Raw genomic sequence first — 26833 nt, forward strand, 5'->3', positions numbered from 1 at the left:
AGGAGAGGAGAGGAGAGGAGAGGAGAGGAGAGGAGAGGAGAGAACTGGCATCATTAATGCTTAATGTCCACCTGGCTACAGTAATTGATAACCTGTGACAGGGCAGGACTGGGCAAAGGCAATGTCTGGGTGTCTGACTGGTTAAAGGCCCATGTGTAAGAGCAATCACCAAGTTTTGTTTAAAAGCATGTGCCCTCCCCCAACCAATACACACTTTTTTTTACATCGTTGACCATATAACATCATCATTACATTCCAACTTATTTTCACAGTCTGTAGACAGGAGGAGGCTGAGTTTCAGCCTTCAGGAGATTGAACCATCCCTCCCACCCCAACCCCGCACACACACCAAAACAGTTCTTTTGTGATTTTTTTCTGATTCCTTATCTTCAGACAACTCCGCTACCACTACTATGAGACAAAGAAAAACATTACCCTGCTTCAAAAGCTACCAGTTCAAATAAAATTGCTGCCCACCCAGAGGGAAAGTCTTTAGATGTTTTTAAGCAATTAACTACTCCCTGCCAACCAGAAGAGGCTACATGGGGATGACAACATGGGGATGCCACTCCCTGGAACCACTAAACAGGATTCAACTGGAACCCAGTTTGCAAAATCAGACCTCATCCCGATACTAATATCTTACTCAAGAAAAAAGAAAAAAAAAATGTGGTGCTCTTTAAAATCAGAAAGTTCAGTTCAAGTTGAAATAAATATTCTGCAAATGACACCTGAATCAGATTGATGCTTAATTCACTTTCTAGTCCTGAAGGGATCCAGTGGCAATTTCCCCATGACAGTGGACAGCCAGTCTCCCTCCTGGCAACCAATGCACCAATGACAGTACTTCTGGCAGACTGGATGGCTAATGTAGCTGCAGTCTGTGAACTTGGCCTCCCTGCCAGGCAGTTTAAAAACCATTTACACAGTCCAGTTTGATTTTTGAGTGTTCAGACAGATGGGTCATTTGAACCCACTGATCCAAGAACATGTTTTTGTATATCCTTATGCCTCTTATAAATCAGACCAAGAAAGGAAGACTGGGCAGACCACTTGGCCACTTTAAATAATTGTTCTGTCTGGCCTGGGTGGATAAGAAAATACAGTGGTGTCAGCAGAGTTATTGGTGGTGAGGTTTACTGGAGGAAAGGTTACATGCCCAGTGCCTGGCACGTTGGTCTGTCTGACTGCTTTGTTTCTGATTGTCTCTATTTTTCTTCTTTCTCACATACACACATACCCTCTTTAATTGCTAACAGAAAACAGCATATTCTACACACTTCACAACATCTGTTCGAGCCTTAATTAATCTAACTCTCACACCGTCTCCATAGTAACAGTACTTAACAGGCCCAGACTCCACATTAGAAAATCTTCGTGCAAGTAAGTGACTCAAAATATGGCCATAACCAAGATATATTTACATTAATTTTACTGTCAGGTATAATGAGAACTTTGCACGGAGAGTGTTTGCCTGGAAAGATCAAGTTATGTTGATCACCATGATAGAAACAACAGCTTTAAACTAGGAACAGAAGGAAGCACTATTTTGGGGGAGGTATCACAAAGAAGATACAGAAGAAAAATCTCATCACCACGTTGCAAGAAATTCCTGCGCTAGGAAGACAAGACGAATGACCACAGTTGCTTGGATTGCAAACAGCTATTGTTTGCTGGGTAGTTAGGAGATATGCACGTGTTTAAAAGCAACTCCTCAGGAGGGGTGTTTTCTGAGCTCTGGCTCCTCAGACTTTAATTAAAAGCCCATTGTCCATTGCTGGTACCTGCCAAAGTCATGCCAGTCAGAGTCTGCCTTGCCAGCACTGTTGAGGTAGACCCAAGCTTTCCAAGGAGGCTATAAAGCTGCCAAGGGAAATAGCAAGCACATTTCTGAGACTCTGTTTTAGCTCCCTGGCCCGTGCAGATGCTCTGGTTGATGCTGACTGTGTTTGTGTTTATATTTGAAGCCGTTATGTTAGAGATTGTAAAAATAAGCTCTGGTGACTACCCAGAAAGCCTGCCCAGACATTAGCCATGGTGTTTGGGGCTGGGGCAAAAGGTACAGAGAGCATGAAAAAAAGAAGCCAGGCACTTACCCCAAGTGGCATTTCAAATCACATCGGCGCCCATCAATAAATGTTTAACTTGGGTAGCTAACCAGAAGTAAACTATTCATTACAGGTCTTTAGTTCCTTTCCCCCTCACTGCCTCCTTCTATAAACAAGCAAGTGACATGAAGCCAGCCAGAGGAGAAAGAAGGAAAAAGAACTTAAGCAGATGAATGGGTAAGTTTTAAAAAATGTATTGTAGCAAAGAAATAAGATTCCTTTTACGAAAAAAATTGGGGCCCTTGATTGAACATATGAACAAAAAAACCTTCCTAAATTTTCCCTGGACCTGAAATTTTGTGAACCCCTGAACATAGGCCCTGGATTGATGGGGGAGGGAACCAAGTTGATTGGCAGTCTATGGGGTCATCAGGCCTGTGAACTAAAGAGAGAACTGGGATGTTTGCAGGAATGGGGGACATTTCTCTAATACTACTGTAAAACCTAATACAATGTGCAAAGAAAATCTTGGTTGTTGGCAGTACTTAAAACTCCCAACTTTCTGCCTTTACAAGAATTTTACTGAATTCAATTAGTGCAGCGTTGAAGCTTCTCAGTCATGAAGCCTCTATGGAACTACTGAACCATGATCTCCCGTCAAATTCCTTCACCCCAAACGATGTTCAGTTATCAACTTGAAGTGACGGCTTTGAACCCAGCAGCCAGAAGCAAAGGGATGGAATAGATCAGGTTCTGGATCTAGCCTGGAGATTGATCTGAGACTTTCTGACCCTCATCCCTTCCTTCAGTGTAGAGCATAGAGCTCTTTCTCTGAGCCCAACATCATGGCAGGCTTGGTTCTTAGATATCTTGAGAGACGCAGGAAAGTGAACTATGAAAAACTGAATAAGGCCCTGGCTGTTTTGTTTCTCAAGCATACTTGTGCCTGCCTTTTCCCAACCTCTATCACCAGCGTATGTCATTTTTAGAGTGCTTACTGTGTGTTATTTTATGACCTGGGCTTGATTCATGTAGTTCTCACAATGAGGCATGGCTCTTACAAACATCTCTAACTCATAGATAAGCAACTTAGTTCAAAAGCAAAGCTGAAGGATTGTCCAGCTGGCAGCTGCTTCCTCTCACATTGGACTCCATGAACCTGGGTGCTCCAAAGTGTAAGTCCATGCTCTGTGAATGGGACCTTCTGGGGTTGTAAGACCCAGTACCACTGGAGAAGATTCAGGAAGCAGAGCCCAGGTTTGTTTGGCTTTCCTGTATCCTTTTACCACCTCTATTAAACTTAGGTGGGAACATTTGTGCACAAGAGGCAGTCAGGAAAGAACACTAATCTCTTCATGTCAATCACAAGGTTCTGGAATCTTCTACCCAAATGCCTCATCCCTCCCTACCACCTCCATTATCCATATCCTCTGAATAGTAAAGTAAAATGGGTCTGGGGGCAGCAGCAGGATTGACAAACCAAAGAAAGCAGAAGAGCAAAATGAACTTTCCTTTTTCTTCCCCAGCATCCTGCCTTGTGGGTTATCATACAAATTCTCAGTCAATCCCAAAGCAGTATCCTGAAACTTTTCTGGAACTCCACTCTAGTCTGCATCTGCAAGTGATCCCAGGCCATCCCTTTACTTCTTGTTTCTTGTGGCTTAGGATCGAGTAGAAAGATACATAGATGCTCATTTGACTGGAATCTACATTGCTTTCTGGTAGAGGTGGGTGTAGAGAAGGGACCAGATAGGGGTATTACATCAAACTTTAAGAGCACAGCATCCCAGTACAGTAGCAGATGCTCCTCCCTACGCTATAGCCTGGCCTTTTGTGGAACCATCAGTTGCTATGGAAACGGCTAGGCCTTTCATGTATAAGGGTATTTGAAAGATGCAGAGCTGATTTCACAGGACACCTAATCTGGGAGAACTCATTCTGGGCACTTCCAAATGTTTGCTGCCATGCCTGTCCTGTCTTCTTGTTTTCTGATTCCAGACTTGCTTGGCTTGCTCCCTTGCTAGGAATGCGTCCTCCATTACTGTCTCCATCCTCCAGCCACACACATCCCTTTCTTTAGCATGCTTCCCCCATCCCACATATACTCACCCCCAGCAGGCTCTTCCTGTGAAGTCTCATGGCAACCTGCACATTTCCTTATCACTGCTGGTGCCTCGCTTTATTAGGAACATCTGTCCACCTGTTAGTCCTCTCCAATAGCTTGCAGATTTGTCCATCTTCATTTTGTCCCTGACAGATCGCTTGGCCTTTTGCATACAGTCAATATTTATTAAATACATGAGTTAAAGGAGGTTTGGAGACGCAAATGAGTGAAAAGATAACCTTGTGGAAACTTACTGAAATCCTAACACTATCTATCCCCAAGCATTCAACTTCTAAATTCATAGTATCTGGCAAGCAGAAGCAATTTTCCTGAAACCTGGGGAAAGGCTGAGCAATTAATAGTTTTTAATGATAATAGCCAGCAAATACTGGGTGACTACTATGCCCAGGTTGTGTTCTAAGAACACTGTTTAATCATTTAATCTTCACAGCAATCCCATAAGGTAATTAATTATCTTTTTATAGATGAAGAAACAGTGGTAAAGAATGCCAAGGACACACAGCCAGTAAGTGGCACATCAGCTCTGAATCCATTCTTTCAGTCGATAAGCTTTGTGCCAGTTCATGGCAAAGACAGAGAGGATTGAACATGAATGACCTAAAGCTGGGGTTTTCCTTTTGGTTACCTTTGTCTGAGTTTAAAGGTAATCACAAGTCAGAGAGAATACCTACTCCTTTCTGCTTCTTCGTTAGTTCATGATTGAATCATGCTACTTTCTTAACTTATATAATGTGCTCCTGTGCACACACACCCTTCCTCCCCAGCAGCTGTTTTTTACACTTTTCTGAATGAACAGGGCTGCCCCTGCAGATGTGCTAGAAGGTGTATAGGATCAGCAATTGCACATCCTGATGAAATGCAGAGTAACTTGAACTCAAAATGAGATGATGCAGAAATTCATGCAGCCTAGAAGGGATGGAGCAACAGGCTTTTCAAAACTTGAAGGACAAAACTTGAAGGGGATGACTGTCTCCTTTAAACTTCAACTTGGGGGCCAAAGTAGACCCTTTGGGGAAAACTTGTTTATGGGAAATAGGCTGGTCTTCATATAAGATCAGTGAATTTGTGTGAAAGCCAGCAGTCTCTGTCAAGGTCCTTCTTAGTCTATTCGGGCTACTCTAACAAAATATCATAAACTGGGTGGCTTACATAAAACAGGAATTTATGGCTCATCATTGCAGAGGCTAGGAAGCCTAAGAGCAAGGTGTGTCAGCAGATTTGGTATCTGATGAGGGCCAACTTCCTAGGTCACAGAAAGAATCTTCTTGCTGTGTTCTGCATACAATGAAAGGACTGGGGAGATTTTTCAAGGCCTCTGTTAACAAGTGCACTAAACCCATTTATGCAGGCTCCACTCTTATGATCTCATCACCTCTCAAATGCCCCATCTCCTGCCATCAATGCACTGATGATGTTTTCAACACAGGACTTGGGGGTAGGGGGCAGAGAAGCATTCAAACAATAGTGAAGACTGTGTTCATTATATAGTGAGGACAAAGTAAGAAGGAAGAACTTGCCAAGAAGATGCGGCCATTTAGTTATATCAGTCACAACACCAGAATATTAAACAAGAGAATTACCAAGAGGAACCTATGAATATAGGTATCTCAAAAGATGTTCAAGCTCTCCCAAGGGGACTGCATGAAGGCTCTGGTTTTTCAGGACTTGGAAATGGATTGAGCACAGATTTTTAAACAGAACCCCATGGGGATTTTTTAAACATCTTTACATATTTTTGCTATTTCCATCTCCACTGTCATGAAAAAAGAGAAGATATTTATAGGCATCAGAACAGAGATTTAGACTGAAATAATTATGCTTTTCATTCAAGGGATATAGGGTTCTGGAACTGACTTTAACTGAAGCAACAAAGATAGACTTCTCTTTGTAGGACTCTTTAGGAATAGTGGCTATGCCTTTTAATTAGGAGTTTCCCTTGGAGTGGCAGTGATGGACTAGAATTTTAGTGAGCTATAGCCATTCTGGGAAAAACCTAGCCACTGAACTTTTAAATATACTTTAAGAAAAATTCAGCAAGGCTAAGAAAAAAAAGTGTCCCTACAAAGGGATTCTTTAAAAACTTAAATATCTGGTTTGCCTATGTGAAAGTACAATGTAGATATAATCTCTAACTTTAGGAAGAATAAATTAATACCTGAGTGCATACCTTTTCCCTCCCATGTCTCTCCTGTACATGGCTGCAATTCTGGGTGAATTTGAGGGTCCTCTTTTATTTTATATTTCCATAAAGAGAGATTTATGTGTATGAAATGCATATTTTGCTATGGTCCTATGCTCAATATTAAAATTACAGAGTAAAATAATGAGGTAAAAGATATTTATTGACACTGACCAAAACATACACAAATATTTCTGAAGAACAACAGGAGAACATTTCCTGGCTTTATTTTTTCAGAGATCCATGTTACTCTGACAGCAAGTAGTGCCATTCGCCCCTTTGTAGAAAAGCCCACTCAGGCAGCATGCTTCACCAGGAACTAGCCATTTTGTCCTTAAAGAAGTGCAGTGTGGTTCCTTCCAGTGAATGCTGGTCCTCTGCACCCACTCCAGGCCAGCTGACAGATGCAAGAGCTATCACGGAGTTTTACTATTTACAGCAAAATTGGCATGTTGGAGGCGCTGGTCTGGGCTGAAAGATGCTACTGAAGAGACGTGGAACCATCAATATTAGAAGAAAGTGAGCCACAAACCATGTGGTTCAGGTCCTAAGTGTGTCCAGACTGTTCCTGTATGGTGGCTGCTTGGTCAGAACAGGCATTTAGACAGGACACATGGGTTGCATGGTGACTATGACAGTTCTCCAACTTTGATGCTCTGAACAGAAGCTGGCTGAGAAAGTCCCTTCCCACACCCTCCTCTGCCTTTTGGGTTCTCAAGGCCACTCTCAGCAAGCAACCACTGTGACAGCAGATTTTAAATTGAAATTGCTTCATCTTGATCTTAAACAGCAATTCAAAATGCAGATGAATGGGTACAAAATGCAGTATGAAATTTTACTCTAAAGTCAAAACATTTAACATATTTGGGCTTATTCAAGTTAGCTTCTTCAGAAACCTGAAAGTAGGCATGATAAGTTAAAGATGATATAAACAGAGCTGTTTTCAATAATTTAATTATTAGGTTCATGCCAAGAAATGAACTTGCATGAAATATTAAATATTATTCTTAAAGCAATTTGGGCACAGACAATCACACACACAAGAAATGGGGCCGGGGGAAAAGGTTCTCCCCAAAGTGCCAATTTTTTTGTTTATTTGTTTGGAAAAATAGTGACCACACAGTCAGAGGTAAACAATGTTTTCTTCAGCTCCATCTCCGGCATCCCCACCTTGTCTGGCCACCATCTGTAGAGTTAGCTTTGCTTCTGCTCTAAGTGTTTGTGGCTGAGGGCCATGTGGATTTGAGTCCTGAGGGGCTGGCGACTCTGTCTGGAAGGAGTCCAAATCTGCAACAGAAAGATATCACAGGTTACAGGTGATAACCATTTGGGACCCATAAGGTACTATGTCTCAATCAGGAAATGCAGTGCCCACATACTCAGCCACAGAGAAAATGGCAAAGCCCAGGAAGAGAGAACACAGTGGCCATCAGTGATTTCATTAGTATTTGTGGGCACAAACGTCTCTTGTGAGGAAAAACTACCTTTGCAAAACACTCTTAGTGAAGTGTCAAGTGGACAGAGTGGTTCCCATTCATGGCTGTTACATCACTGCTACCAGAGAAAGGGATGCCCATTGATTTTCTCAAATGGATTCAGGCCTTGGAAATGCAGATATCCTGCTATGTGCAAAACATGTTTGCATCTGCACAGCATCTTCCCTCAAAGTATCTCCAGTCAAGAAGTGACCTCAAGACTCAATTTATCTGGGGCGTTACTGGTGTGGGCAATGGGTGAGGAGAAAGGGGTCGAAGAACAAAGATCATCCAGCCTCACCATTATGCAAGTCAGTTAACACTGCTCAAAGGACTTCACAAGAGCAGCCAGGTTCCCAGCGAAAATCATGCCAGTGGCAACTGTAGCGGAGCTTAGGTTCCCCCCCCAACCCCCCGGTTGCCTAGCAACAGCAGGGCGCTGTCTTCTTTCCCCATTTCTGACAAAAAGCCTCTATATTTTGCTTTAAAAGGGGAGAAGAAGGGGTGCTTTGATTTGAAGAAGGAAACACACTTGCTACAAATCATTTTGCAGCTATTTTTTTCTTCAATAACCAACCTCCTTGAGGTGTGGCAATATGGCAAAAATCACAAGTGACAACTTCTAGTTAAAGCCAAAGGCAGGCATGGATATCCAGGTGGGGAGTGAGGAGGGGCCAATGGGGAAGCAGCAGCCAGGACCATAGGAAGTAGACACAGGATGCCTGGAGAAGCAATGGCCGGAGCCCTGTTGCTCTTAAGCAAAGGGGGGACCCCAAGGAAGGGAACAAGACTGGGTGAGGCTGCAAGCCACGGCTTGCTCAAAGGCACAGGCCAAGCCTGACCTTTTTTTTTTTTTGAGATAGAGGCTCATGTATCCCAGGTTAGCAAGGATGACCTTGAACTTCTGATCCTCCATTTTCTGAGTGCTGGGATTACAGGTGTACACCATCATGTTCTGTTTATGTAGTGCTAGGGATCAAATCCAGGGCTTCAGGTGTGTATGATAGGCAAGCACTCTACCAAATGAGCTACAACCTCCATGCTCCTAGGGCACAAAGAAAATCTCTTAGAGTGGGGAAACTTGATTTCATGTCCTGTATCTCAAACATTAGGAAGGCATTAACAGCCAAAAGACTTTGAAGATGCTTCTAAACCCAGCCACCCTCTAACAGTGCCTTCTGCCCATGAGCTCAGGGGCTGTACCCAGGCATTCACATTCATTATCTCTTTGCAACTCAAAATATTGTAAGCCCACAATTTACAGGATGGAAAACTGAGACTCAGGTCAGTTAAATTCTATCCCCAGTATCTATCAAAGAAGTATCCTAGACCTCAACTCAGAGGACCAAGGCTGTGTGAAGACACCTTCCTCCTCAGGTCTGGGTCTCATGATCTCACTTCTAGGTGTTGGAAGTGACTCAACTTTTCCAGGTTACAAGACCCTAAATGTTTCATACTTGCTCTTCAGTTACAAAAAACAGTAAAGCAAAAGATGTACTGAGTCTGTCTAAACCAACATAGCAATACTTCCAGCCTAGCAACCGCCCCATTTAATCAAGCAAACACAAATATCCCCAGCAATGATTTCACAAACAGAGCAAGGCTACAAATCAACCCGTAATGTTCTCTCTATCCTATTTGACTGTGTTAGGACACGGGGTGTGCCTGTCTGTGACCATGACAAAGTTCACACGCTCATAGTTCCTTTTCCTAGCTGTTGGATGAAACCATTTCACCACAAAAGAAAAATAGTCCCAGTTGAACAGCTGATGTTTGATATGACACAATTTCAAAGGAAAAAAAAATCTCAATACTTTCATCTAGCAAGTACTGGCAACTGAACAGATCATCTAGGTTGCCATGGTTTTGCCCCCTTGCCAACAGAGGGTCCAGTCGGGACACAGAAACTACTACACTGAGAATGAAAAATCACCCACCAAATGAGGTGGTTGGGAAGTGACTGTTGAAATCTGACAGTTCTGAGCATACTCCCCTAATCCATGAAGCTTCCTTCCTTTAAGCAGATTAAGCAGAATCCAAAATGCCCAGGAACCCGAGACTCTGGAATGCTACTGTAATGGCTTCAAGAGCAAATCAAAGAGCAAACCAAAGAAGCAAGTGCATGCCAGAAAGAATTTTTTAAATATTCTATTTATTATTTTTATTTTTGTATGTATGAGTGTAATGCCTGCGTGTTTGTAAGTACACCCATGTCATGCAATGCCTGAGGTGGTCAGAAAAGGGCATCAGATCCCCTGGAACTGGAGTTATAGATGGTTGTTAGCCACCATGTGGGTGCTGGGAACCAAACCCAGGTCTTCTGCAAGAACAGCCAGTGCTCTTAACCACTGAGCAATCTCTCCAGCGCCCAGAAAGAATTCTTTTATCCTGAAAGGATAGTCTGCAGCTCAGGAAGACAGAGAACTAAGAATAAGGGTGGAGCAAGGGGAGTATGTGCAAGCACACACACTTGTAGTGAGGAGTGGAGCTTAAGCCAGAACATTTTCAAGTAAGAATAAAACATGAGGACGATATTTCTACTGGGACCTTGGACCCTAAAGTGGCTGAGGGGCCCTCACGGTAATTTCAGATGGATGCTGTGTGGTGGCTGTGTGTCGTCACCCAGAGGGGAACTCAATTTCCTTCTCCGTTCCTTCTTCATTTCTACCCGAACTATGTAGGCGAGGTCAGGCAGTCTGTCTTTGAAATTAGAAACTGTTCTGTGATTTCTGATTTTATTACTCCATTTCTACCGAGAGAACTCCTGCAGTGCAACTGTATATTTCTGAAGGCGAGCCACCTTTTTCCACACTTTTTACCCCAGAGAATATGACCATCATATAGAACCCTAAACTGAAAGCATATTTGTTCAAATTAAACCTCACTGATTCAGAAAGCAGAATTCTTGGGGAGTGAAATAAATTATCCAATTTTATTTGTGATAAAAATTTCAATTAACTAATGGAAATAAAATAAACTTATTTATTTTTAATAAGAAAAATAATATTAATAGACTCAGAATTTGCCAAGTGAAAAGTAAAATGAGACAAAAATTAGAAACTGCAAAAAACCAATGCTACCCCCTTGACATAACTAATTTGAACCTTACTGTATCTCTGGAAACTGAACAGAGTACACATTATTAAGCTTAAAATAAGGACTAATAAGCTGAAATACACTTTAAAAACCGAAAGCCTGGCTAAAGCAAGTAGAAAAGTAAAATCCTGGTTCGGGGTTTTCTGCTATGTAACTGAGCTTCCATTCACACATGGAAATTTTAGCCTCTGAAAGAAATTTCCATAGTCTCATTATGAAGACCACCATGGGGTCTGGGTTAGTCTCCTAGCGCAGTTTTTTAAATTATAGCCATTCAGAATTTGGCTGGCATTACTTTTTCTTATAGACACATGGCACAAAAAAAAACCTTTGCTGCCAAGGGACCTTGCATGCGTGGAGCACTGCTGCCCCGAGATGATGTCTTAAATCTGATCCCCAGTCTGTAGTTACAACCTACTTGACACTACATTCATCATTTTCACACTTTTCTCTGCTCATCAAACACTGTAATTTCTAACCAACTGTGAAGACAATTAGCCTTCCATCACCTCTATTATTGTTATTATTATGAAAAAAACTTGATAATTAACTATTTTTAAGGATCTCACTGTAGACTGTATATAAAAACCCAATGTGTTATATTTAAGATGAACAAAATAACTCCTAAATTGTGAAGCAAATGAAATCATCTCCAAGTTAAATGTCACCTCGGTCAAGTCATTTCTCCTCTCTGGGTTTCAGTTCATGAAGTCTTGGGCTAAAATCACAAAATCCCCTTAAAACTTCCTATAGTGTGTGTGAATTTTTTAAAATTTTTATTTATTATTTTTATTTTATGTGTATGCGTGTATTGCCTGCATGGAGGTAAGTGCACCCATGTCGTGCAATGCCCACAGAGGTCAGAAGAGGCTGTTGGATCCCCTGAGACTGGAGTTATGGACAGTTGTTAGCTGCCATGTGGGTGCTGGGATTTGAACCCAGGTCTTCTGCAAGAACAACCAGTGTTCTTAACCACTGAGCCATCTGTGTGTGTGAATTTTTTACATTTGTGTTTGGGCTCAGTGATTTTACAAACATTCTAGAAGTTGAAAAACAAAGCAGAAGGGTTGGAGAGATGGCTTAGACATTAATAGAACTGGCTGCTGTTGCAGAGGACCCAAGTTCGATTCCCAGTACCAACATGACAGCTAACAACTGTCTGTAACTCCAGCTCCAGGGGAATCCCATACCCTCTTCTGACCCCCTAGGACATTGCATGACATGGATGTACTACACATATGCAGGCAATATACTCATACACATAAAATAAAAATAGTATGATCTTAGCTGAAGAACTATTGGGCAGCTGATTACTACTGGGTGAGAAAGAACTGATCTGCAAAGGAGCGACACTAGATAGGCTGATTAGACCCCAGTAGATGAACTTGCACTGAGGGATGTCAGGGGACACTTATTTGACTTGATAGACCTTAACATAGATGACAGAACACATGAAATCAAGTGGGGAGGGGTATGGGAGGGTGCTGATGGGGAAGGGTCTATAAAGAAGACTAAGATGTTGTGTATGAAATACACAAAAATTCAATAAAATGTATTTAAAATAAAATAATAAAATATAAAAAAACAAAACAGAAAGAAGGCATGTCCTACTGCTTAGCACCTAAGAAATGTGATCAAATTCATTTCTTGAAGTTGCATTTAAATTAACATTTTTAAAGTAATTGTTACTTTTTCTGCCCCTCTCCCTTCAGCTTTCCCAACAACACAAATTTGCAAGGAGCCCATACACTATCCTTAAAGGGTTGGAAAGTTAGCTAATAAGTTGAAAGTAATACCCACAGCCATAATCAACACTTGATCTCCTCTCCTGTGAATAGCAAACTGAAGAGTAACTTGTCTTAAAGAGCAGGTTTGTGACAAGTACAAAAGGCTTATTTATCATTTACAAACATTTAATTAACATATGCTTTGCTTTTTTCTGAATCTCCTGAACATAAAAACATTTTTATTTATATATTTATTTATTTACTTATCTGGCTTTTTTTTTAAAGGTAGGAGCTCATTATGTAGTCCCTGCTGGCCTTGAACTCATGATCCTCCTGCCTCCACTTCCCCATTGCTGGGATTACAAGTATGTGCCACCAAATCCCACCAGAAAATGCATTTGAAGTCATAACCATTTTGAAATTAAATTTGTATTTAAAATTAAAAACACTATAACTTTCATCATGCACAGCAACACTGAGGTCTGAATTGAGTCAAACAGTAAACCAATGGCCAAGGACCCAGAAACCCAGGGTAGCATGAAGCATGTTTAGTCTACTGTTGAAGTCACTGATGACGTACTGTCCAACCCTTCCCATGTTTTATCCCACAGAGCAGAACTTCACATCTTCCGAGTCTTGGCTTTGCTCTTGTTTATTTGAATCAAGCATACTGACTTGTAAATCTTACTACTCTACCCCTTGTGTATGTCCTCAAACCCCAAATTCACACTTTCCTAGAATAATTTATCCAAAAAATGATTTTATCATTAATGCTCCAACTCTACAAAATAATTTGTATTCCTTCCTTATTTAGTGACTGATTCATGCTTACACTCTGAAACATTTAAAAAATCATTTCCTGATGGCATTACTGGCAATCACTCTTTTTTCTCAAGAGCATTAATGCACAACATTTTCCCGCTAATGGAAAACATTTATGTACAGAACTTGAGGTATCTTTAGAGCAAAGGAAAATTGGGCTCTGTCCCTAATTTTGTTCAACCCAATTTTCCATAGTGAGCCACAAAACAGGACGTGACCCTCTGTCATGAAAGGCAATCTGGAGCTGATAACTGAAGCAAAAAACTAAATTGGTGTTATGATTCTTTTTCGTATTCTTTCTGTACCGATACTGTACCTAGAAATAGATACTGAAACAGAGTAACTGGAATATAGTTTGGAGAAGCAAGAATGAGAGCGAGAGTGAGAGCAAGAGTGAGAGAGAGAGAGAAATATTTATGAACGTATGTGGTATGTGCATGTTCAAATTATAGTTCAAAGACAGTAACTGGAATATAGTTTGGAGAAGCAAGAGAGAGAGAATATTTATGAATGTATGTGGTATGTGCATGTTCAAATTATAAAGTAAATTGTGACAGTTTTTGTTAACATTGTGAGAGTTGGACTTTAGTATATATATATATATGGTCTGTATTAGATATGTATGTAATGCCAAGAAGTAACAGAGAAATGGAAGCCATCAGTACCATGAATATGAGACTGTATTAACAAAAGGCACCATATACAGTGTGGCAATCTGCTGTCTAAACTTCAGTTTGTTCTTGCATTTGCCTTTCTTCAAAAAAAGTCGCCACCACTTAGTGGCCATGACCTTGACATCAGCAAGTCCCACCAGGAATATTCTGGATTTCATCCCCAAGGAACACCTCAAAGTATGTGTCTTTAGATAAGATACCAATAGGTATTCATGGCAATAGAAAACAGTGGTCAAGTTGATGAAAGGGTTAAGTCAAGCACCTTTACTGACAGGCTCCACAGAAGTGGAATAGACTCAGCTCCTGTATATCACACAGATCTCTCAGAAGAACAATAATACAAGGCATCCCCCAAACTTAGCCTCTTCTCCAAGCATTCCTTACAATGAATGCTGTGTTCCATGAAACACACGCTGGAGGCCATGGCACTGGAGAATCATAAATGTATTATAGGCTCTGCAGAGGAAATAAAGGAGCAAGATGCCAGAATAAACCCAGGGTGAAAAGGTGGAAGTCGGTGAGGTCTTCTAATCTAGAAGCTCATGACCCTGTATGGAGTGGAGCAGAGCAAAGATCAGTAGAGGCTGCTCAAACTATTAAGAAAAAAGCCAGTGGGAAACTTAATAATGAATAGTTAGATCAGGCTGAGAGTCAAACCTAGGGCTCAATCTCCGCATCATGCAAATGGAAACAGATACTGTATGTCCCATGATGGGATGCAAAAGAAATACACAGCTCCATCCATGGGGATGTTTTTGCATCAAGACAGAAAGCCTGCATTTCATCAAATGTCTTTGCCCAGACTTAGAAACTACAGCATCAAAGTATGTAAAATGGTACCATGGGGATGCAATCAGCAAGATTCAGAATGGGGAAAATTTTTTCAGAAAAATACATACTGGTCTTTTCAACCAAGAAATTGTAATATTAAAAGTGTGTGTGTATGTGTGTGTGTGTGCACGCACATGCGTGCACACAAAATAGAGGTAAGAGAACTTTAAAGTAAAATTCTCAAGAAATATGCCAACCAAATGCAATATATGAAATTATTTGGATCCTATTTTAACAAAGCAAGCATAAAGGATATTTATAAGACAATCACAGCCAATCAAATACTGACAACATTTTAAGTGACAACTAATATTGTTTTAGGTGTGGTGATATTGTGGAGATACTGAAAAAGAGACCTTTCAGAAAAAGATACCGAAACTTTTTTTGATGCAACAATAAGCTGTCCTGAATTTGCTTTAAGAATTTGATATGAGAGAAAAAAGGGACTAGACCCAAGATTGGCTGTGCACTGGTAACAGTTTAAGTTGGCTATGAGAAAGTGAAATTCATCCAACAGATTCTGTACATGTTTGAAAAATTTCATGATAACTTTTAGAGTCAATAGCCTTTCATATATTTGAATTATAATATTATAAAAGGGTCTCTGTTGTTCCAACAGTGTGGCTTCTATATATCTGTAATAAATGGAGCACTGTGGCAATGAATCAGAAATCTCCCCCAAATACAAACATGTTTATATCAGTTTTAGTGCAATAGTATGACAAGTCATTGGCAAGTTCATGTATGGGTTTCTATCTACTTAGAAAGATGTACAAAGTGCCTATAAAATGCATAAGGTTCATTTGAGTTTATAGTTCCCTATAAAATGTGATACTGATTCAGGAATGGTCTTTTCTCTTGCCTCGAAAATCCAATAATATCTCTTAGGTGAACTATAATTCAGAGAGCATCTCATTTTATATCCTGGATCTATTTGTCTTTAGAAAATAATTGTTAAGGTTCTTTGGGAATTTGGATTTCTATTCTTTACTCATTTTTGCTCGGGTTCATTTAAAACTAAAACATTGGGCAATTACTCAAATGAACTCACAGCAATGGTGACAGCATGCATAAGACTGACAAAATCCTAGCATAGAAGTGGGGAAATGGGGACCAAGCCCCAACCCTAGCTGAAGATCTACCAGCAACTGATAGCTACTGGGAGAGGGAGAGTCAGTTTTCTTTAAGGGAGCGATGCTGGGTAGGTTAACCAGGCTCCAATGGATGGACCCACACAAAAGACATTTGGGGACACAAATTTGACTCAATAGGCCTAATATACATTTAAAACAGAATACATGAAATTGGGTGGGGGATACTAAGGAGAGGGTGCAAATAGGGGAGGGGCTCTAAATAGGGTCAAACTATGAAATTTGCAAAACATTCAATTAAAAATGAAAAAAAATAATAAGACTAAAACATTGAAGATATAGGAAATACATGTAGTTTATCTAATCTAATAGCAAAGTAAAATTCAGGTCATACTGAGAGTAAATGTCCATGCATATTGTCAAATGAATAAATAAATGGGTGAATGTCTGGTTCAAAAATTGAATTTACCCAGATTAGAGTCACCAGAAAATCATCAATTTTTAATTTTTATGTTTTTACTGGGGAGAAGAGGATTGGCAAGAGGTGAGATGAGAGGAATGGGGAACGGGGGAGGACAGTGGAGGAGACAGAAGAATAAGAACAAAGCATAAAGATACATTTATATGAAAATGTCATAATGAAACCCATTACTTTGTGTGCTAACTTAAAAAATAGGAAAGACTATAAATTAGTCTCTGTAAATGTTGTTTGTTGTTGAACTAGTGGACAAAGACATAAAGATAATGTCTTTTTGCAGCCCAGAACTCACTGTTCAGTATGTTTTGATTCATATAAGAAGGAATATGGGGGGAGGGGCTGGAGAGAGAGATCAAGGGTTAAGAGCACTGGCTGCTCTTGCAGAAGACTTGAGTTCAATTCTCAGCACCCACATGGTGGTTAACAACCATCTGTAACTTCAGTTCCAAGGGATTTGACACCCTCTTCTGACCTCCATGGGCACTGCATGACACGGGTACACTTATATACATGCAGTAAATACACTCATACCCAAAAATTTAAAATGTTTTGTCTCAAAAAGACCAAAAAAAAAAAAAAAAAAAGGAATATGGTACTGAAGAGAGTTCAAAGTGACAATGCTATTTCTAGTAAGGCTGGTTCTAAGAACAGAGCTGATCATTTAAAAGCAAAATCAAGACAGTGTAAAGCAGTTAAAACAGTTTAAAAAAAACCTCATTTAGCCAGGCGTGGTGGAGCACACCTTTAGTCCCAGCACTCAGGAAGCAGAGGCAGGCGGATCTCTGTGAGTTCAAGGCCAGCTTGGTCTATATAGTGAGTTCCAGGCTAGCTGGGGCTACACCCTGTCTCAAAAAGACCCCCCCCAAAAAAACCCAAAACAAAACAAACAAACAAAAAAACTCATTTAGTCTGATTATCTTCTGAGCAGATTCAAAGTGAAAAGGAAAGGTAGCACTGCAGCTTGGGATATGGCTCGGTGGCAGAGCATTTGTCTAGCATGCACAAGCCTTCTTCCATTAAGTCATTAATATTATTTGATCTCGAATAATCATCACAATTATCTAGCTAGAGTGCCATCTACTCGTGTGCAAACTTAGGCACTGTAGGAATGCAGCAGCCCTCAACTTTCCCTCCTGACTCTCAGGATAATGTTCACAGAGCACACACCCATATATTTACTCAAATTACTGGTTGTCACACACATAAAATAGGCTATAAATTATCAGCAATTCCTGAGCTATGAAGCAATTCTGTTCTTCAAAAAATAGTATGTCAGAAAGCAAAAATAAAAAAAGAAAGAGTTGATAGTATGAGAAGCTGAATTTTCTGTAACTTATAACATATAGCAAATTTCAGTACTTTACAAATTTTAGTGGTTTCTCCATCTTCCTAACAGTATTTGGACTTCTCAAAACTAATCAAAATAGATAAAAGGACAAAAATTCTTTAACTGAAAAAACTTCTCAGGTTTCTTAGAAAACTAGCCTTTTGTACTTTCATTGTATTAGTCTAAAAAGATTCAACATCTATGTTTATTTTTTAAGGTATTTCAAGGTATTTATAAGTGTAAGTAGCCAGGCTTGTGGAAAACTTTTAGTTGACAAAACAATATAATATGGAGTTTATTCAGTGCCAGCCACTGTCCTACATCTGTCATTCAGTGCAATCTCCACAATCCAAAATGATAGGTATCCTACAGACTGTGACTGAGGCAGCCTAAGTCACCACGGAAACTAACTCAGAAATGTACACAACTCAGGAGCACAGAAAGCTGAAGAAAACATTCAAAAACCATGATTACCACCTTCAAGGAAATACTTAAGAGACTTTCCAGTCACAAGACACAAGTCTATTAGCCAAGAATTATATGGGAATTGAGGAAAGTGCCTCAGAAATTAAAATTATGATAGCTGAATTAAAAAAAATCAGCGAAGGCTGGGGAGATGGCTCGGTGAATGAAATGCTGCACAAACCTGACAAACTGAGTTAGGATTCCTAGAACCCATATAAAAGCTGGACAGAGTAGTGCACATGGGTATAATCCCAGGACTCCCACAGGAAGACAGGAAGCAGAGAGAGGAGAATGTCCTGAAGCTTGCAGACCAGCTAGCCTGGTGTACACAGTGGTGAATGAGGGAGACCCTGTCTCAAATAATATAGAATGTAAAGACCAACACCCGAAGTTGTCCTCTGACCTCCACACACATGCCACGGCATGCATGTGCCTGCCCTCTCACACACATACAACAACACACAAACACACATCACACACAAAATAAATTTTTAAAAATCATTGGAATAGTAGGGAGGGTTAAAGATTTAAAGAACTATGAAGAGAAAAGAGAAAGATTTTTTTAAACCTTCAGAGGACTTCAGAAGCCCAACTGCTATTGAGAAACATTTCCAGTAAGATGTAACCAAAGAGTAACAATTATTTCTTAAAAAGAAGAAAATGAAAAGAAAAAGACTATTTTGCAGAACTGAAGGAAATATGTCTCCAAATGAGAAGAGCCTAATGAATAGCTAGTAAAACAACAACAACAACAACAAAAACCCACAAAAAACTCCACCAGAAGATCTTACAGTGGAGATCAAAAATTTTGATGAGAAAGCATAAAAGATGGTTCTAAAAGTCTCTGCATGAATCAGGTCACAAAGGAAGGGGCAAGAATCAGAGCAGACTTCTCAGCAGCAGCCATGATGAAAAAAAGAAGTGTAAGAGTAGCAAAACTAAATACATGAAATAAAATATTTCAATTTATTAGAAAAAATTATTACATCATTTCTTAGGAAATACACCCTTCCCTCAAATACACACCACACACACCACACACACACACATTCCTATAAAGGAATAGACCAGAAAGGATGAAGCTTGGGATTGAGCACACAGGATTTCACGCAGGACTGAGCAAAGCTTTGAAGGGACAGGCCAGCACTGACAAGCACAGAGCAGGGCTGGAACACAAGTTCATACTGGAAGAGGGCAGAGGAGTCAACAAGCAAAATTTCAAAAAGAAAGAAGTGGGGACTGGAGAGATAGCTCGGTGGTTAAGAGCATTGGTTGCTCTTGCAGAGGACCTGGGTTGGGTTCCCAGCACCCATATGGTGGCTAATAACTCCAGTTTCAGAGGATCCATTGCTTTCTGCTGGCCTCCATGGCCATTACATGATGCACTTACATACACGCAGGTAATACACTCAAACACATGAAAAATAAATAAATAAAAATAACAAAGAAGAAAGGAAGGTAGGTGATAGATACCTGATGGGCTATGTGTTCAGGTAATGCTTATACATTATTGAGAGAGTTACAAGGGCAGTGAACAAAATGATAGGAAAATGGAAAATAAAGCAGGTGGTTACAAGAGCTCCTGAGTAGTTTCTGCACTTGTCTCTGGTCCTTCTCTGTCTTAAAAGTCAGTTCTCACAAATGTCCCTTTCCAATCTTAAAGTGTCCACATATAATCACAAATAGAATTTTTTCAAAAACTGCTTCTCCAATTACAAGATGTATTGAGCACAAAAATGACTGAGCCAATTCAAAAAGAAGAGTGGATACTTCTGAAATTCTAAAAACTATGAGTTAAAACAAAAACAATGACACTGTGAATATGGAATTCACAGGAGACGGAACCTGCAAAGCTAACCGCAATGGTACTGAATCTCACCAGTGATCAGACAAGAATGAGTGGAAAGAATGACTTGTAATCTTCATAGACATTATGCTGGCAAAACCATAGCAGCTGAAGCATGATAAGCATGAGGAGGATCTGGATAAACCAGAATTCAGATATTGCTGGTGATGGTATATTGAACAACAACTTTAGAAAGGAATCAGCCACATCTGGCTAAGTTGAGGACGCCCCTTCTCTCCCAGGTGTTACCCTTTAAACAAACTCTCATTCAAGTGCTCTCATTCAAGGAAATACATTGAAAAAATATTTACTGGGTATAATTTGTAATAGAAAAACATGGGAAACATCCTAATTCCTCATTAGTAAAGTAATGAATATGCTGTTGTTATTCATGTTGGTAGAACACATATCACATATGTGTAAATATACGCATATAGAAGAAAGAGAAAACTAAAAAGATATACACATAAATGGTTACACAGTTAGGTACTAAACATTGTAAAGACTCATTAATTGTTGGGCTGGAGAGATGGCTCAGCGGTTAAGAACACTGGTTGTTCTTGCCGAAGACCCAGGTTCAAATCCCAGCACCCCACATGGCAGCTAAAAACTGTCTGTAACTCCAGTCCCAGGGGAGCCGACAGCCTCTTCTGACCTCTGTGGGCATTGCACGACATGGGTGCACTTACCTACATGCAGGCAATGCACACATACACATAAAATAAAAATAATAAATAAAATTTTTAAAAAAGACTCATTAATTGTTGTAACCTCTACTTAAAAGGTAATATATACAAGAAGAAAACAAAAAATATGACAGCATACTGGTTATAGACACACACACATATCTAGGAAAAGCACAAAGCATACTGTGGAAGTGATATATACCAAGTTTAGGATACAGGTTAACTCTGAATAGGAAAAAGAGGAAAAAGATATAAGGAAGGCTTACAGCCATATCAATAATATCGTATTCCTTTAAAAAAAAAAAGGCAGGGGGCTGGAGAGATGGCTCAGTGGTTAAGAGCACCAGGTGCTCTTGCAGAGGACCTGGGTTCAACTCCCAGCACCCAATGGTGACTAAGAACTGTCCATAACTCCAGTTCCAGGGGCTCTGACACCATCTTCTCATCTCTGTGGGCATTGCATGACATGACACGGGTGCACTAACATACATGCAAACAATACACTCATACACAAAAATAAGAATAATAAAATAATTTTAAAAAATGGAGAGATCTGAAGCAAAAAGTTTAATAAAATATTTTAAAAAGAAAATGGAGAGATCTGAAGCAAAAACAGTTGAAAAATGTATGACTAACATGTATTTTCTGTAAGTTTGGAATATTTTTTAAGTTTGAAATTTTTTATAATTAAACCTTCCACACTGAAAGCATTAAACTATACAGCAAGAAACCATCATTGCAATGTGTGATCTTTATTGTCACTACAATGTGTGATCTTTATTTCAATCCCCTTTTTAAAAACAACTGGAAAAATACACACATGTGACATTTACAAAACAACTGGAAATTTAAACATCTGACTGGCATATGTTGATATGGAATTACTGTCAGTTTTTTCCCTAGGTGTGGTAATAGTTTTAAAAACACTTCAGAGATCTGTCTAGAAGAAGATTATATACTTGGATACCTGAAAGCTATAAAACACTGTGATGTCATTTTTTTAATTGTTCAAACTATATAGTATCCAAACTATGTAGTATAAAGTGTTGTTATTGTTGAGATTAAATTTTGTAAACTGGTGTTTATATTTGACTTTTGGAAGCTATTGTAACCTAAAGTATTAAGGTGGTGCTTTTTGTTTGCTTTTGTTTTTGTTTTTGTTTTGAAAGGGTCTCTTTAGTTATAGTCTGCCTGGAAGTTACTATGTGGACCAGGCTGGCCTCAATCTTGCAGAGATCTGCCTGCTTTGGCCTCCCAAGGGCTAGGATTAAGAACGAATGTCACCACCCAGTGTAAAACACACTATCTACACTAAACTTACTTAATCCACATTTAGAGCATTTACCACAAATTGGAGATAATTTAGTGAATGTTATATTTTATTTGTGATGTATATGTGCAAGTACTCACCACTATGTGAATAAAATAAACTTATTTTTTTAAAGAGTACCTTATCTTGTTATATTTGTTGAAAGGCTTAGGGACACATATGCAGTTATGGAGAATTTTTAGAACTTGCTTTAAAAAGGTATAGGACATCGGGAGGAGGGAATCTAAACAAAACATGAATAGTCATAATTTCTTGAAGGTAAGTGATGGCATATGAATAGCTGCTACAGTCCTCTGTTAATTTTGTATATGTTTGAAATTGTTCAAAACATATCTGAGTAAACAAGGAATGTAGTTGTATTAAGGTAAAACAAATTAAGACAGCAAATCCTAGAGTCACTGGGAGGAAGCAGGGATATCTTACTAGAGTGCACTGGATGCAGACGCATGTGGTTACAAGGACAGGCAGTATTGTGGCACTGAATCCTTAGGGCTCCAGAGACCATGAACTTCTGAGCACCACAACAAAAGAGCGGGCTTTTTAGAAACCGCCAACAGCACAACACTACCCATACCGAAAAGGTTACGCTTCTCATTTTGCCATGAGAAGAAGAATCATATTCATTTCTCTGCCAGCTGAATAACACAGGAAATCAGCCTAGGAATTTTAATGCCGCATTTCTTTCTTACTGGTTCAGTAGAGGGGAAAGCAGCTGTTAATATTCGCCACAATGCCAGACGCAGTGTTTTTCTTTAAACCAGAAGAAGGCAGGCAATTAAGTCAAACACACCCAAGCTCATTAGTTCTACCTGCTTCTTCATAATTATGTTATTATGACACTTTTAAAAACGGAATCTGATTCTTTGCTTTCAAGGTCTACAAATAGTTTTTTTCCCCCCTCTTGATCAACTACAAAATGGTGAATGTTGAAGAGTTTGCTGGCTGATTCTCCTTTGAGAAACTGGCATTTACAGCTTTTGGAGTAACATAGTTTTTTTTTTTAAGTGAGAAACATTAATTTTATAATTCTCATTTTTTGAAATGACATTTGCTAAGAAACCAAATTCTGAAATATCTTTTCTAATTACAGTCTTAGGTTTATGTCACTCAAAAAAGCCTGTAATTTTGAGAGCACAACATAATATATAGAAAATACATTTGGTTCAATGATGATCTCACGCCCTTGGATGTTCTTTTCAAATCTGTTACTGTGGTAAAGATCACTACATTATACCTGTGGACATGAAAATCAAAACACTTTTAGGGATTATAGAATTACAAAAGTAGGCAGTTTGTAGGAAAGAGATAGAATTAAGATTTTTAAACTATTGAAACAACAATCAAAAGCAAACACAAGCCAGGCATGGTAGGGCACATCTGTAATCCAAGCACTTGGGAGTCAGAGGCAAGAGAATCATTAAAAGTTCAAGAACAAACTGTTCACATACTGAGTTCTCTCTCTCTAAGGTGGGGCAGCGGTGGAAGAGACTTTTAGAACCTTCTTTCCCTAAAGGAAATGACTTTAAATTGTCTTCTGAATGAATACAGATGAAAAATGGAACTATCTAGCTATTGGTATTTGTGTTTCCTGTTATGTGACCTAACAACAGAGCCTAAAGAAAGCCAGCTAATTTCTCCTTAATTAGCCAAGTGATACAAATTCAAGTTTGTATAGTAGACTCCTCTTTTTATACATGTATTTTTCTTCTCTAAGTAACTCTTCTTAAGAATGAAAACCAGGGCTGGAGGGATGGCTGAGTGGTTAAGAGCCCTGACTGCTCTTCCAGAGGACCCAGGTTCGATTCCCAGCACCCACATGGTAGCTAACAACCATCCAAAACTCCAGTTCCAGGGGATCCAACATCCTCTTCTGACCTCCATGGGCACTGGTGACACGGGTGCACTTACACACATTCAGGCAATATACTCATACACATAAAATAAATAAAATAAACACCAGTCTGACCATACAATTTAACTTTGTACTAATGGAAGATCCAAGAGCCCCAGCATCCACCGTGCTGCCGAGGACCAAAGCCTACCAAGCTTGTGGCCCTAAAACGGCCAGTTATTTTAAAGAGTAATGAGACATAAACACAGGTAAGTTCAATAGATAGATGGGGGTCCTGCTAAGTGGCCAAATGAACACTACTGACAGGTGCACATGGCATTAAAACCCTTCAAAGAGGGGCAGTTAAAAAACCCTCTCGAGAGGGGCAGTTTCCAGATGTAGTGGACTAGACAGGTTTCGTGGAGGAGAAGGCATCTGAGCTGAATTTCAAAGGCTCACCTGGATGTCACCTGCCTTGTATGGAAAGTTATCCCAATGAGGTGTACAGCCATTGCAAAGGGAAGAAAAATGCTAGGTGTCATCAGGAACGATGTGCAGTTCAGATGAGCTGTGGGGGAGCAAAAGGGGAAGGGGCTGGGAAAGCAGGCTGGGAGGGCCTACAATGGAGGTATTGTAAGTCTTAACTTCAGAAGGCTTTGCTGAGCTTGGCTGCTTCTGGTGTTCAGGCCCCTTTCATGGCCCCGTGTCAACCTGTATCACTGGCTTCCCTACCCACACTTCCCTGAAGCAAGAATCCAGCCCAAGAGCAAGGTCAGAAGGGAGATATTTTCCTCCATTCTCTGCCTGAGCACAATGAATCCTTATCTGGTCAGTGGAGTGGCTGCACCCTTAGTAGACAAAGCATTCATTTTTGGTCAAAGGGTATTTCAGAATGAAAATTGATTTGAGCTTCTCATTCATTCATTCATTCATTCTTCAATAAACACTGACTACCTAGTGTGTGCCCTATCCAGGGCTGGGCACTGGGGACCTAAGTGAACCAGACCTGCTCTCTGTGCCCAGGAGACTTAAAGTGATCCAGTTACTTTCAAAACCGCTCCATAGTTTAAGTTGAAGAGGTACCTCCCCTGGTAGTAATTGTACTCCTGGGTATTTAATTCAAGAGATATAAAAACATCATTCACAAAGTGCCTTGTGTAACAATGTTCACTGCAGCTTTTTTCATAACAGCCTAAAAAACAGACAGGCCAGGTATAATCAACAGATTACCCAGTAATCTCAAAGAATCTAAGACAGGTCCATGCAGCAACATGGCTACACCTTAAAACTAACATGCTAAGTGAAAACAAGCTGGTCACAAAAAGGTACTGGCTGACTGATGCCATTACATTCTAGGAAAAGAATATTAGCACAGGTGTGGTTGCTTCTGGGCTGAGGCTTGATTGAAAAAGAGCATAAAGGGGCTTTCTAAGTTGATAGAAATGCTTTGTGCCTTGATATTCTTTCTATAAAACTGTTTGGATAGTTGACTTAATGACTAAGAATTTTACTAAATGTAAATTATACGAAGACACATTACATATGCTGTATAAAGCACTGCAATGGCTAAAGAGGACACAAAGAGAATGTTGTGGAAGGTAATCAAAGTACCTGCTAGATTCCACAGAGCCACACAAGAGAGGCTCCTGTGTCAGAGTGAGTCTGGGGAGGCCCCTGGAAGAAAATGACTCAGAGCTCATGCTGAAAGAAGAGTAGTGGTACCGAAGGCCAGAGTAAAAGGCAGAGGAAGAGATATGCATGACAGAGGAAACAGATGAACCATAGGTACCGGCCTTCCACACAGCTGAAAGAATGGACCAGGGCTAGACTACGGGGTGAGAAGGGAGGAAGCAGTCAGAGGCTGAGGTCACTAGAGGCTGAATCCTGCCTGTAACATGCTGTAATCCTGCATGTAATCTCCTGTGCTTCCTTGGGGATGACCAACTTCCAGCACACAGGGGGTCTGAATAAGTCAATAGGGCTGACCTTGCAAAACCCTAAGAGAACTGGACACTAACCTTTGTTCTTGGACTCTAGACTGGGCCTGGGGGTTAAACAAAGCTCTGTCCCAAATTCATTATGCTGGATTTGGTTTTCAAAATACAACCCATGTGTTAAATCATGCTAGGATGTGTCATTTGGATTTCAACTGTTCCCAAGGGAGGAAAAAATATATTTGAAGGGGGCGCCACATGCAATGAGCTGATTTCAACATCTAGTGACATCAGTGTCTCCCAAAGCATGCTTCAAAAATATAGTCTTGAAAGATACTGAGCTGAGGAGGAAGATGTTGTGGTTAAAGGGGCTTAGGAAGTGGCACTTTGGGAGAGTCACAGAGCACGTGAGCACAAAAGTATATGACAGTTGTGCTGTTCCCCCGCCCCAATATTATCATGGAAGCTTAAAGAAAAACATGCAATACCCAGTAACAACCAGTGAAGATGTCAAACATTTTTTGAGATGCAACGACTTTATCCAAATGAGGCACAACAGGGTTTTCCAGTCACCAGAAAGCGCATTGTAGAAGCAGGCCAGAGGCTGAAGTGGCCAAATGCACCTCCGATGAACTGAGTCCTCTCTCACCACAAGAAATAATAGCACCAGTGATGTTTATTAAATGCTACTAAATCCTAAGCCTTTTACATGAATTGCCTTGTGTAATCCTTATACCACCCACAAAGATGATATTATCAGGAGTGTGAAAAAACTGAGACACACCAAGTAATTTTAAACACTTGCTTTAAATTTCATAGATGATAAGTGACTGAGTTGGAATCTGAGCCCAGGCATACTTCCTAAGCC

The 26833-nt window shown here is 40.0% G+C and overlaps 1 protein-coding gene and 1 pseudogene across 3 annotated transcripts in view; one reads left to right on the forward strand and one right to left on the reverse strand.

Annotated features, from left to right (window-relative positions):
* Positions 1-6504: 6504 nt before the first annotated feature.
* Arhgef28 (Rho guanine nucleotide exchange factor 28) overlaps positions 6505-26833 on the reverse strand; it is a 373543-nt gene continuing 353214 nt past the window's right edge. For all 3 annotated transcript variants that reach the window (XM_029566139.1, XM_017799469.2, XM_017799470.2), the window contains one exon: positions 6505-7639. In XM_029566139.1, coding sequence (XP_029421999.1) covers positions 7476-7639 — 164 coding nt within the window. In that variant the 3' untranslated portion in view covers positions 6505-7475. The remainder of the gene's footprint in view (positions 7640-26833) is intronic.
* LOC115071320 lies at positions 16760-16875 on the forward strand (annotated as a pseudogene).

Source organism: Nannospalax galili, unplaced genomic scaffold, assembly GCF_000622305.1.
Source record: "Nannospalax galili isolate Female #2095 unplaced genomic scaffold, S.galili_v1.0 scaffold898, whole genome shotgun sequence".
NCBI classification, from domain to species: Eukaryota; Metazoa; Chordata; class Mammalia; order Rodentia; family Spalacidae; genus Nannospalax; species Nannospalax galili.